Below are 11,272 nucleotides of genomic sequence, written 5' to 3' on the forward strand. Positions count from 1 at the left end.
TTGTTAAACCTTATCTGTATATGCTGGCACTCCTTCACAGCTTCTTCCATGATTTGCTGCCTTTCTAGCAACAAACAACGTATAATGTATCCTCCTCTGTTTAGAGAGGGTTTTTCCAATTTCACATAGACGGCTCCTCGACTCCTTATTCAAACCACCTGTCCTCTTTGTCTAGAAGGTGGACATTTTTATCCTCAAATAAGTGACCGCTGTCTTTAAGATGTAGGTGAACTGCTGAATCCTGACCTGAGGAAGTGGCCCTCCTATGTTGTGGCTATTTGGTTTTATCAATGGCTATTTGGTTTTATCAATATAAAGATTTCAATATAAAGACTGCATTTGTCTGCCTTTCCCTGGACGTTTTGTCCATGGGATAAACCAGTGTACTGGAATCTGATCTTAACCCATGTGCCATCCACATTGTTTGTTTTTATAAAAAACTGTTTGTAGATCACAAAACCACATGGGCCAGTCCCACAATGTTATACCGTAGTATTTGGATCGAGAAGGTATTTTTACAACAAATCAATTAGAGTACATCTGACTAATTTATTTTCTACAGTGTGTGTTGTTGAGGTACTTCTGTGCCAAAATGTGCAGTAATGGTTTCCACTTTAGCTAAATGTTGATGAAGATTCTCAGTCATCCAGGTCATTTTTATTTAAAGGGTTGAAGCGAGGCAACTGGACTTGAAGAGTTTTCTTAAAGAGTTTTCGCTGCTCCTCCAAGCAGCTTCCCCACCAAACAGTTAGAACTGATCAAGAAAAAGAGGAAAATTTAATAAGTTCAGTTGCCTCGCTTCAACCCTTTGAACATTTTAAATGAAAAAAAAATCTAAAATGTAATAATAAAATTAACGAGCATGCAGCTAAAATCAAATAAAATCTTAATGGAAATGTATATATGCAGGGTGAGAAGCATGAGGAGAAAATAGTTAAGTCAAATGCGCCACCTGGTGGGCAATGAGTGGAACACCCACTTACTGTATAGCAGACAAAAATAAACTGTCAATTTAACAAAGAACAATAAAACAACTACAATAGAATGGTATAAAAATTCTATATAAAAATAATATAATTCACAATCTTCAAAAAACGTCAAATAGCACTGCAAGTTATAGGAGATGCTAATAAACAACACTGACCATGTAAGATAATAATGCACAGTGCCACAATAAGTAGTCATTAAAACTTGAGTTATTACTCAAAAAACTACATCAAAACTGTGAGTGGATTTATGCCCCATCATTATCTGCAGTTAGATAACACTTCAATTTATATCTTATGTTTAATTACTACACCCAGTAAAAAATTCCAATTACAAGCTGGAACTGATAAAGAATATCTAACTTCTTGTCTCCTTACTTAAATTGCTTAGTCTTGCTAAGTTTTGCTAGTTTTCTGAATGCCAGATCGTGATTATGTTATGAACAATCAAATCAAGGAGATAAACAGTAAGAATGGTGGTGCATTCATTAGATTCTGATTATATATATATATGTGTGTGTGTGTGTGTGTGTGTGTGTGTGTGTGTGTGTGTGTGTGTGTGAGAGAGAGAGAGTGAGAGAGTGTGTGTGTGTGTATAAATATATTGTGTTCTCCTCTTGGCTGTTCCTGGTTATTGAGCTGTCAGTACGAGGAGACCTTCCGTTCACTACAAATCCTGTGTTGTAAGACTATAGTGTGGTAAGTAAGACTATTTCCATACATCTGTTCTACATATTCTTTTTCTGATCCACTCCAAAAGAGAGGGCTCGTCCGGGATTTGAACCCGGGACCTCTCGCACCCTAAGCGAGAATCATACCCCTAGACCAACGAGCCACGTGATGCAAACACCTAACATTCACCGAGTGACAGACAAACAGACGCATTGTATGAAGCTAGTTTTGTCCACATGATTTAATGAACGTTCCATTTCTTGCTCAACATGTCGCGACACCACCTGAATATTTCTAAACTAAGCGTCAGTGTTTCTTACTCACCACAACTCTCATCTAACAGGACTCCTGTCGTAGCTGTTTGAAGTGTTTCATTCTAAAACACAAACACATGACCCGCCATTGTAAAAACAGATTGTCCTTTAACGTCGTAATTTATTGGTGTTTCGTGGTAAAGCTTCAACGTATACTCACCCAAACATCGTTAATATCTCGACTGGTATCCATTTAAGTTTGTTGAGAAAGTTTGTTTTATTCAATTTTTGTCCAACACGCTCGTTGTAAGGTCAGTGTAGAGCCGAAGGAGGGCGACAGAAGCCGAAGAAGAAGAAAGAAGAAGAAGAAGAAGAAGAGGTCTCACTCCTTTTTATTAACGTCCGCTCAAATCTTATTGTCAGTTTTAAACATTTGTTTCTCTTTTATCAGGTAAAACGGTAAACTAGTTTTTTTTAAAATAAAATTAATTTATATACAATTATATTTTATTTTCTGTTTTTGCCTTAAAAATACAAAATAAGAAAGATGCTTTAATAAATAAGGTGGAACAAAGTACAATAGAATAGAATAGAATAGAATAGAATAGAATAGAATAGAAAATACTTTATTCATCCCAAGCTAGGAAATTTCACTATTGCAGCAGCAAAATACACGCACTCAAGCATACTATAAAATAAAAAATATATCTCTAACAGTAAAAATTAAACAGTATAAACATTATTCACAGCAAGATAAAAAATAAACATGCAGAAGAAAAAAACATGCATGCAACGTGTAGTTTATATTACAGCACATCAGACAAAATGTTGGAGCTGATGCCTTTCATTGTATCAGTCCATTAAATTAACATTACCTTAGGGTTTATTGATCAGTGGATGCAATTCAAACATGGAGGGGGCGGCAGAGCCGGTTGCTTGTAATGGAAGTTTTCTCAATGACTGATGGCTACATATCTTACGCCTGTGATGGCTGTGAAACATTTAGGCTAGAAAACAGGTCACAGACGTCATGACATCATGGAAAGTCAGATAAAAATGTGATCTTAAACACAAACACAACTTCGTTTTCAGGTTAAAAAATAGATTTATTTTGAGCATCACATTTTGATTGTGAAATTTGAAACTGATTCATCTGTAAAATTAAACATCTTTGACTCACAGCCCTCCCTTATTGTACATGTATTTATTAATAAGCTGCATGAGAATTAATATATTACATAAAAGCTTCTATAAGCTTTACTGACACATATAAAAATATCAGATTTTTATGTAACTACTATCCAAAATCCAGCATGCTGACCACATGAAACCTGTTGTTGGCTCAGTTGCTGGGTGACAGGTTTTATCCATGGACATCTTATACATAAAAATGTGGAAAACCTATTAAGCATGACATTTGTTTTGTGTCTAACATGTGGCAGCTTCAGCTCAGAAGACACCCAAAGCAGGACGGGTTTGCACATACTTCACACGGATCTGTAGGCGTGATGATATACACTGCAAGAAAAAAAAAGACAAATATTTACCTGACTTTAAATATGTGTTTGCACCCCCCAGGGGCCTGCTTTTAGCTTCATGAATTACCGATAACAGTGATAATGGACCAGTTTTCACATCAGTGGAGCAACAGGTGTGTCGTCTGTCTCTAATGTGGTTTAATGGCTCCCCAAAGACTATTTGCTCAGCGTTTCCCAGGCCTGTTCACTGGCATTATCCTTCTAGAGCCACACTAGAGCCAAAGATGGTGCAACAACTGGCGGATGTGCATAATACGGTGTGTAAACAGTGGAATGAAGGAATCTGTCTGAGTAGACAATGAAGAGCCCACGTCTGCATATGGGGTCTCGAGTCTGAGACACAGAGGATGCGCCTTGGTAATAAAACTAAAGGTTGAACAGCGACTCTTCGAACCTTACGTCAAAATATTGACAGGATGATTCAGCAGCTGGAGCTCAGGTGGTAAAACTGTGCAATAAATAAAGAGAAAGTCTGACCTTTTATATTTTTAGATTGTACAACTTGTCTGCATGGCAGATCTGAGGCAGGAAGCAGCAAGCTAACAGGCTACTTGGTGGCAATATTTTGATATACACAAGCACAACCTACTGAACTAACTACTTTTTAACGGCTAATTGTTTTTCTTTGTCAACGTTTCTATAACAATATTAGCTATTTGCTAATATCAGCATCTCCTTTAGCATGACCTGTGTTGTGATGTAGCTCTTAGCGTAAGTTCAATCAGTAAGACTCTGTTTCCCATCATTCACCATTTATCCCGATCCGCTCCTAATCTCTCTCCTATCCCTCGCTCCACTGCTCCCCCTCTCTTCCACTCTCTTAGCCAGACATTAATAGAAAGCACCTCCCTCACCAATCAGCTGTCGCTTTCCGTCCCTCTCCTAACCAATCACAGCGTAGCACGAAATTTAAAAGTCTCAATCTCAATCTCCTCTCCAGCTGTCTTTTGATCGAACCCGGCAACCCTCCTCCACCCCAAGCACCACCAGATCCACGCCAGTTCAGGCCTCCTATCTCCTGCCCTCCAGCTCTCCACCACCACCAGGTCTAGACCCCGGGGGGATCATCTGATCCAGCGGCCTCTCCTCTTGCGTTTTCCCCCCTTTTCGGATGTGGTCTTCACGATGGGGTCTAGGACACCAATGCACATTCAATCTTTGTACTTAATAAATCTTTCTCATTCAGTTCGCTGAGTCTCTCATGATTGAAAAGACATTTAGTGCCTACTGTAGTTTTATTTATCAATTTTTAAGACACATAAAAACACACATATTTGAGTAAAAAAAAAAAAAATCTTGAGTTCTGAGTTAAAATGCAACAAAAATTGTCCCAAACTGAAGCATAAAAGGACAAAACAAAAACATTTACTTCATTTTTTTATTTGGCTAAAATCTGCAGCACCATCTTCTGAAATATTAAGCTGCATATCAGTGACCTATTTTTACAGATATACATCATCTTTGTGAATGAATGGACTCGGCCCTGAGTGCCACGCAGCTGAACAGTATTGATGGCTAGATTTGATCTTTTACTGTGATTTATCGACATGAACATAAATACAGAAAAACATGCTTTACCTTAAACATTGATTGCTGAGAGAGGAAGCTGCAGTGAGATACAAACACACTCTCTATGACTTAGCTGTATTCCTGCAGTGTTATTGACTTATTTTTGGTGTAATACCCCAATAATAAACTGGCCTAATGTCTTACTCATGCACTACACTCTGAACTGAATGGTGTTTTTATGTCTCTGTGCGGAGTGGAAAACACATTACTCAGAGCAGAGGCAGGAACACATTGCACCATAATACCTGTAATGTGTTTGTGACTTAAATGCTCAGATATAGGACCTTACCTAGTTTTGAGAAAACGGCTGCAGCTCCCTTCTCTTGGCACACCGGTCGAAGGACCTGTGGTAGGAGAGGATGGGCGCAAACAGCCACGACGCTGGTCTCAGTGAGGTGACGGCTGACGTCATCGTCTAAACTCATCAGCTGCTTCAGCTGCTTCACTGCCTCCAAAGGGAAGCTCCTGTCTCCAAACTGAAGCAGGAGAAAGAAGGAAAATGTTTAGATATCAACATGCTAGCACTCTAAAGAGAAGAGGATGTCGTAGATACAAGAGCTGAGGTACATCAAGGACAGAACCATCATGAGTCATGATTTTGCAGCATAAAGCAAACATGAGGAGTCTTGTGAAAGAATGGAAAAAACATCAATAATATGGAGAAAATAAGAGGAAGTATAAAAAGACAACATGCGCCACTCACCTTGACCTGCACACCCACAGCTCCCCTGCACACACACAGCACCAAAACAACAGCAACACCGAGCACTTTCATTTTCAGATGATTGAGAGACACCTTTCACTCAGGAGCAATGTTTCTTCTGTGTGTCACTGTGTGTCCCTGCTGTCCTCTTATAAGGTGTTTGGACAGATTAGTCAATGATTGATTTAAATAAAACATCTGACCAGGCGAAGGAGAGTAAAGGTAGCAGGGACAGGGAATAATCAAAGATAACAAAACATGGCAGGACTGGAGCTGTGACAGCACTGGATCCTCTTTTTTGGTTTATAACTGCTGTATGTGACGTTTTTCTCCGTCAGCGAAAATATTCCATTATTGACTTTGGGTTTCAGCCTAACGCAGGTGATGCATCAGTGTCACCTAATAAATCTTATCCCTCGTCTGTCTCTCGCAGAAATTCCTCACAGAGCTGTCTGATAGGAAAACGTCACACACGTACCAAGCCAATAGGTCACTTGTTCAATTATCTGCCCTCATTTTCCAGATAGAAATGTTTTTGTTCGGGTTCCACAAAAAAAAAATCATCTTAAAAGTTCCTAAAACACCTTAAGCTGTGTTTTCAAGTGCGACATCAATTCAAATCTGTGACATCAATGTGAGGCACAACCTGCAATTATTAACAACGAATTGAGTTCATGAACCAGCCATTGTTTCAGGAGTCACAAAATCAATCTTACTGAGTTGAAAGAGGAACCGGACTGGACTTTTTGTTTATCTTTTGTTCATAACCTTGAAACAGACTTTGCTCAGCAGTTAAAAAAAAGACTCTTTAAGACTGAGGTTCACAGAAAATGTACATTTAGAAGTAAACCTCTAAGAACATACAAATGTCAGCCTTTACATCAGCAACCATTCTCACAAAGGAGGTTCGAATAAAGGTTCTAATAAAATGTAATGTAATGTAATAAAAAATCTAATCAAATCATAACCAGAGGAGACCTCTAGACATAGACCTCTATGTTAAAATGTCAGATTCTATAGCAGAACTAAACATCTGTCAGTCAGGCTCTGTGTTTTTCATACACTGACATGCATTTTTTTTAAAGCAAAACAAAATAGATACACAACAAAGTTTCAAACAGGGCTTAAAGTAAAATATCAAGCTCCTGTAATAGTATCTAAGAATAATTGTTTAAACTTATATGAAGTCAGAGCAAGTGCCAAAACCTGCAGTTCTGTTAATGGCCACTTGAGGCTGTATCCAGAAGTGAGTCAGTCCCACAGACCTCACTGTTGCACAGCAGAAATAAACATTTATCAAACATCTAGTAATCCATTCACACTCTCTTTGCCTACTATTTTATAACAAATGCAAAAAATACATACATTTAAAATGTGAATAGCTCCCATGCAGTCTAGAGGGGTGTTGAATTCCAAGTTTGTTCAGTTACAATAACCTTCTGCTATTATTTGCTGGAACAGAAAACACCAAATGTTTCACTCATGTGTGTCATGGAACACAGATAATAGCTGTTTAAAACTATTATTTACTAGACAAACTATTAGAAGAATGGATAAAATCTTGAATATGCATTATGTAACACCACATTGTGAATGAATGTCAAATGTCAATGTGGTGCTATGCTAACACTCCTCTAACAACCCAAGAATACTTTTATAAGAGGGAAAAAAAGAAAAAACAGAGGAGTTTTTGAGGTTTTTCCCTCTGTACAGTGACCAGGAATCTGTCGCCAAGCTTCCAGGCTGTGTGTAAAGTATGTTGCAGGTGCTGGGGCTGGTCTGCTGAGAGCCCACCGTTGCCCCTGGTCTGACAGTGTATCTGTATAATGAGGTAGTTTAGCTGCATGAAATAAATTATTCACAGTGCTGAGCACTGACACGCTGCATATTTGAGGCTGTGATGAAGGTGAAGGGGGCTCGAGAAGATGTGGTGTTGCAGATGTAAGACTCTTGTGTACCTGTCTAGGAGCTTGAAAATATACAATCACAAAAACAAAGATAAAAATAGAAGGTACAAATGTAACAGTGCCAAAACTGCAGGTACCTGCACCGACCCACACACGTCGCCCAACAAACTTTGTGTAGTTTACAAATGGCTGCACCATCTGTGCATAATAAAGTGTAAAGACTTATGCACATCTGATGGCAGCATTAGTTTATAATTTTGTCTGCATATACTTTGTACATCCACAAATATGTGATGAAGATTTCTGCTTCATATGGGAAATACAAGTCCCTGCGCAGATGTTGTACGCACCAATTTGTGTGTCCATGTAGACTCATCTGCTGATTCTGAAGTGAGGCTGGCTGCATGTCTGCACCACATATCTACTGTATGTGTGTTTGTGGCGTCTTCAGCAATCTCCTGCATGCAGAAAGAAGAAACCCAGAGTCATGCTCCACACAGACACACAGTGAGGAGGACACACTATGGATGAAGTGTTGTCTGTCCTCTGTTTAATTTCCTGCATAATTAGTTGTCTGTATACTCTGTTAGACATGAATCGTGCCAGTAAAAGCAGCCATAGATGTAGCCTCTCTTCTGATTCAGCACAGGCTCTGCAAACTGGTAGATATATGGATCGACACAGACACACTGCTTGCCAGCAGGAAAGGCAGACAACTGTTTGGGGCCCCAGGGGTCCCCGAGGGCTGGCAAACTTTAAATTACAGCACTGGGTACAAATGTACAAAAGTCTGCAATGACAGTAGGAGACCTCAGTTTAAAAAGAAAGTTTTAAAATGTTTATGTTTTACTAAACTGTAAACTGTTTCTGGATCTTCCTGTGTTTGACCTCGCCTGTTTTTTGGACTATGGTTTTGTGCCTTAGCCCTTTTGTGCTTCTGCCACGTTGACTGACTAACCGTGTACCGAACCATTGCCTACTCCCGACTCCTCTGCGTTTGTGTCCGCCATTACTGAACACCTGACATTAGATAATTTATGACATAATGGCAACGATACAAACCAACTGTCACTGCGTGGTGAACCACATGTAGGCTCCCTGATAACAAACCTTATGGCACATGCATGCTGGCTAATCAGCCAGGGAGCGCTATAAATGGGAGTTGCTTACACTAAAGGAAAAAGCAAGTCCATCCTCATTGACCTCTAGTGGGTGTTAGTGTTTTTTTTTCATGTGAAAAGGACCTTTATTGGCCCTACATGCTAAGCTACTACCTCATTAATGTAGTCCAGAATGTGGTTTGTAGGAGGAGAATGTTACTTTATGAATTTATATTAATCAGGTCATCCCAAAAACACAACTCCAAAACAGTGCTCTGCAGCATCTGTCAATAAGTGCATGTTTGCAAGACAACTTCACAAAGTGACAGCAGTGTCTGTAGTGTAGTGTAGTGAGCACAAGATACACATAACCTATCAATGAAGGCTTTTTATTCCAAACACATTAATAACAAAAGAAGAAAAATGCAAAAGGAAAACATCTCTTTAAATATGTATATAAAGCAAGGTAAGACAGAAATGTAACAAACAATATAAAATCCAAACATTACATGTATAATGAAGAATTGTCTGCAATAAAATAAAGTAACAGTTTACAAAAGTTCCTCAGTTTGTCTGATTTGTTTGTCTTTTTGGGCCTTTGTTTTGTTTTGTTTTTTTAAATCAAAAATGTACCATGTGCCCGATCAGGCCAGAGTCACCACTTCAGGATTTAAGTCTCATCACTGCAGGTAAAAAAATACATTTTTTCCCTGAACATAGTTTTGGAGGGGGATGAAAAAATAAAAATCACAAGTCATAAGCTGGGCAAGATGTTTCAGGCTGTTTGTTTAGCAACCAGTGCAGGCGGCGAAGGCGCAGATCTCACAGACGTCTATGGGAACCGCAGCTGAGATAAAGACAGGAAATCAATCAGACTGCTGAATCACACGTTTAATATTCATGATCTGACATGTTTAATTATCATCTCACCTAATCTGCTGAGGGATGCGGAAGCTGATCTCTGCTTGCAAAGGGGCAGGAACTCCTGAGGGAGCATGGGGTCAGCACACAGGAACACGGTGCCGGCCCGGAGCCGAGGGCTGTGCTGAAGTGTGGCGCTGCTGCTGCTGCTGCTGCTGATCTCTGTCAGCTCCTGAAGCCTCTTCACAGCTTCCAGAGAAAAAGACATTCCATTCTCCTGGAGGAAGAGGAAGGTGATGGTGTTTGTATCAAGGAACCAAAACTTTCCTTCTAGTAACATGCAAATTTGAGTACACTGAGTACTTACTTCAACTTGCACAGCCTCAGAGGTCCAGCCAAGAGCCAGGACGAGGAGAGCTACAGCAGTGAGAGCGGCGGCCTTCATGTTTGCCTCTTTGGCGGCGTGTGTTGTCTCGTGTCTTGTTGTGGATGTGCTCAGCAGGTGCTCAGCTCGGTGTGTCTGCTTTTCCCTCTGGCAACAAGCCTCCTTTTAAACAGTCAGCCCGCTGGTCATGTGACCCGAATGGGAGTAAATTTTTTTCTCACGGGTTAATGAGTAGCAATGCAGCTTTACAAGGCTGTAAAGGGTGATTCATAAATCCTACATTGACCTCATCACCTGTCTGATTATTTTTATGGATCTGTGGCTCTGCTTTGAAAGGATCACACTGCAGGTGCGTTAAAGAGTGGCCACGAGGTACACCAGCTATTGTTAGAAAGTCTGTCTACACAGGCCCTTGCTAATTATTGAGCACTATAGAGAGACAAATAACTGGCAGCCTAAAGATTAAAAAAATATTTTTTTGTTTTGTTCTAACATTAAACAGCATGTTTCTTTTGTCATAAAAAAATTATGAAATTCACAACAAGCACTTTCCTGTTATATCTTTGCTTTCCTAGAAACACAACCCCCCTTGCCCATAACAAGGCTAAAGCAAACCACTAGATCCAAATGCAAATATGATCCCACCCCATTGAGATGCCTGCAGAGTTCTCATTAGCCTGTGGAGCAGAACACTTTAGCGAATACCGCTGCATGAATTGACTGCTGGTCCTGCTTCTGCTGCAGAAAGTTCAGATCTGAATTAATTATCACTAACGATGCGGCCAAACTTTCTAAGTTGCACACAACAACACTCTTGGAACAGGTTAGGGAGTTTATAGATTATTTTAACATTGTATAGACCCAGGATGTGGTCTTTGTCCTTGTGATGGTCATCAGCACATACTGACACATCAGCTGCTTCAGGAATCAAACCCGTGACCTTAACAAGACGACTCTCTAATTGCCACACGTCCCAAGGACAGCTGGAAAAAATCAATTGACTTCGCTTCAGAGGCACCACACACACACACACAGCAGTGTGAGGGTGTGGCATGCTGGCGTCACATCTGGGAAGTTATAACGAGCTCATTAAACACAATTTTTTACGCAGCGCATGAAGGATCTATCTGTCAGTCTAACGGCACATATCAACACTGAGGTCATCACCCGAGGCTGTCAGACAGAAATGGGGATTGAAACACACAAAAAAAGAGTTGTGTTAAATGTATTTATCAATGCATAAAGTTCAGATTGATCCGTTTATGGTGACTCAAAGCATTTGAATACAATGTTGGTA

General features: G+C 39.8%; 2 protein-coding genes and 1 non-coding gene across 3 annotated transcripts; all 3 read right to left on the reverse strand.

The window, feature by feature from the left end:
* Window positions 1-1,749: 1,749 nt before the first annotated feature.
* trnap-agg (transfer RNA proline (anticodon AGG)) lies at window positions 1,750-1,821 on the reverse strand. Its single transcript has one exon. It is a non-coding gene; the product is annotated as a tRNA-Pro (tRNA).
* A 1,176-nt stretch (window positions 1,822-2,997) lies between these two features.
* LOC114436264 (guanylin-like) lies at window positions 2,998-5,859 on the reverse strand. Its single transcript, XM_028406447.1, has 3 exons — window positions 5,723-5,859; window positions 5,309-5,495; window positions 2,998-3,430 (listed from the first exon to the last, which is right to left on the reverse strand). Exons 1-3 carry the CDS (start codon window positions 5,792-5,794, stop codon window positions 3,357-3,359), a joined length of 333 nt encoding a protein of 110 aa, XP_028262248.1. The 5' UTR covers window positions 5,795-5,859; the 3' UTR covers window positions 2,998-3,356.
* Window positions 5,860-9,102: 3,243 nt separating this feature from the next.
* Window positions 9,103-10,101, reverse strand: LOC114436263 (guanylin-like). Its single transcript, XM_028406446.1, has 3 exons — window positions 9,958-10,101; window positions 9,660-9,867; window positions 9,103-9,576 (listed from the first exon to the last, which is right to left on the reverse strand). Exons 1-3 carry the CDS (start codon window positions 10,033-10,035, stop codon window positions 9,518-9,520), a joined length of 345 nt encoding a protein of 114 aa, XP_028262247.1. The 5' UTR covers window positions 10,036-10,101; the 3' UTR covers window positions 9,103-9,517.
* Between the last annotated feature and the right edge of the window lie 1,171 nt (window positions 10,102-11,272).

This window comes from Parambassis ranga, chromosome 5 (assembly GCF_900634625.1).
Source record: "Parambassis ranga chromosome 5, fParRan2.1, whole genome shotgun sequence".
Taxonomy (NCBI): domain Eukaryota; kingdom Metazoa; phylum Chordata; class Actinopteri; family Ambassidae; genus Parambassis; species Parambassis ranga.

Excerpts from the sequence above, each read along its gene's own strand:
- LOC114436263 (XM_028406446.1), bottom strand. The coding sequence starts at position 10,035 with ATGAAGGCCGCCGCTCTCACTGCTGTAGCTCTCCTCGTCCTGGCTCTT. Across the intron at positions 9,868-9,957 it reads CTGAGGCTGTGCAAGTTGAA|GAGAATGGAATGTCTTTTTC; the intron begins GTAAGTACTCAG and ends CTCTTCCTCCAG. Across the intron at positions 9,577-9,659 it reads CGCATCCCTCAGCAGATTAG|CTGCGGTTCCCATAGACGTC; the intron begins GTGAGATGATAA and ends TCTTTATCTCAG.
- LOC114436264 (XM_028406447.1), bottom strand. The coding sequence starts at position 5,794 with ATGAAAGTGCTCGGTGTTGCTGTTGTTTTGGTGCTGTGTGTGTGCAGG. Across the intron at positions 5,496-5,722 it reads CTGTGGGTGTGCAGGTCAAG|TTTGGAGACAGGAGCTTCCC; the intron begins GTGAGTGGCGCA and ends CTCCTGCTTCAG. Across the intron at positions 3,431-5,308 it reads AGCCGTTTTCTCAAAACTAG|TGTATATCATCACGCCTACA; the intron begins GTAAGGTCCTAT and ends TTTTTCTTGCAG.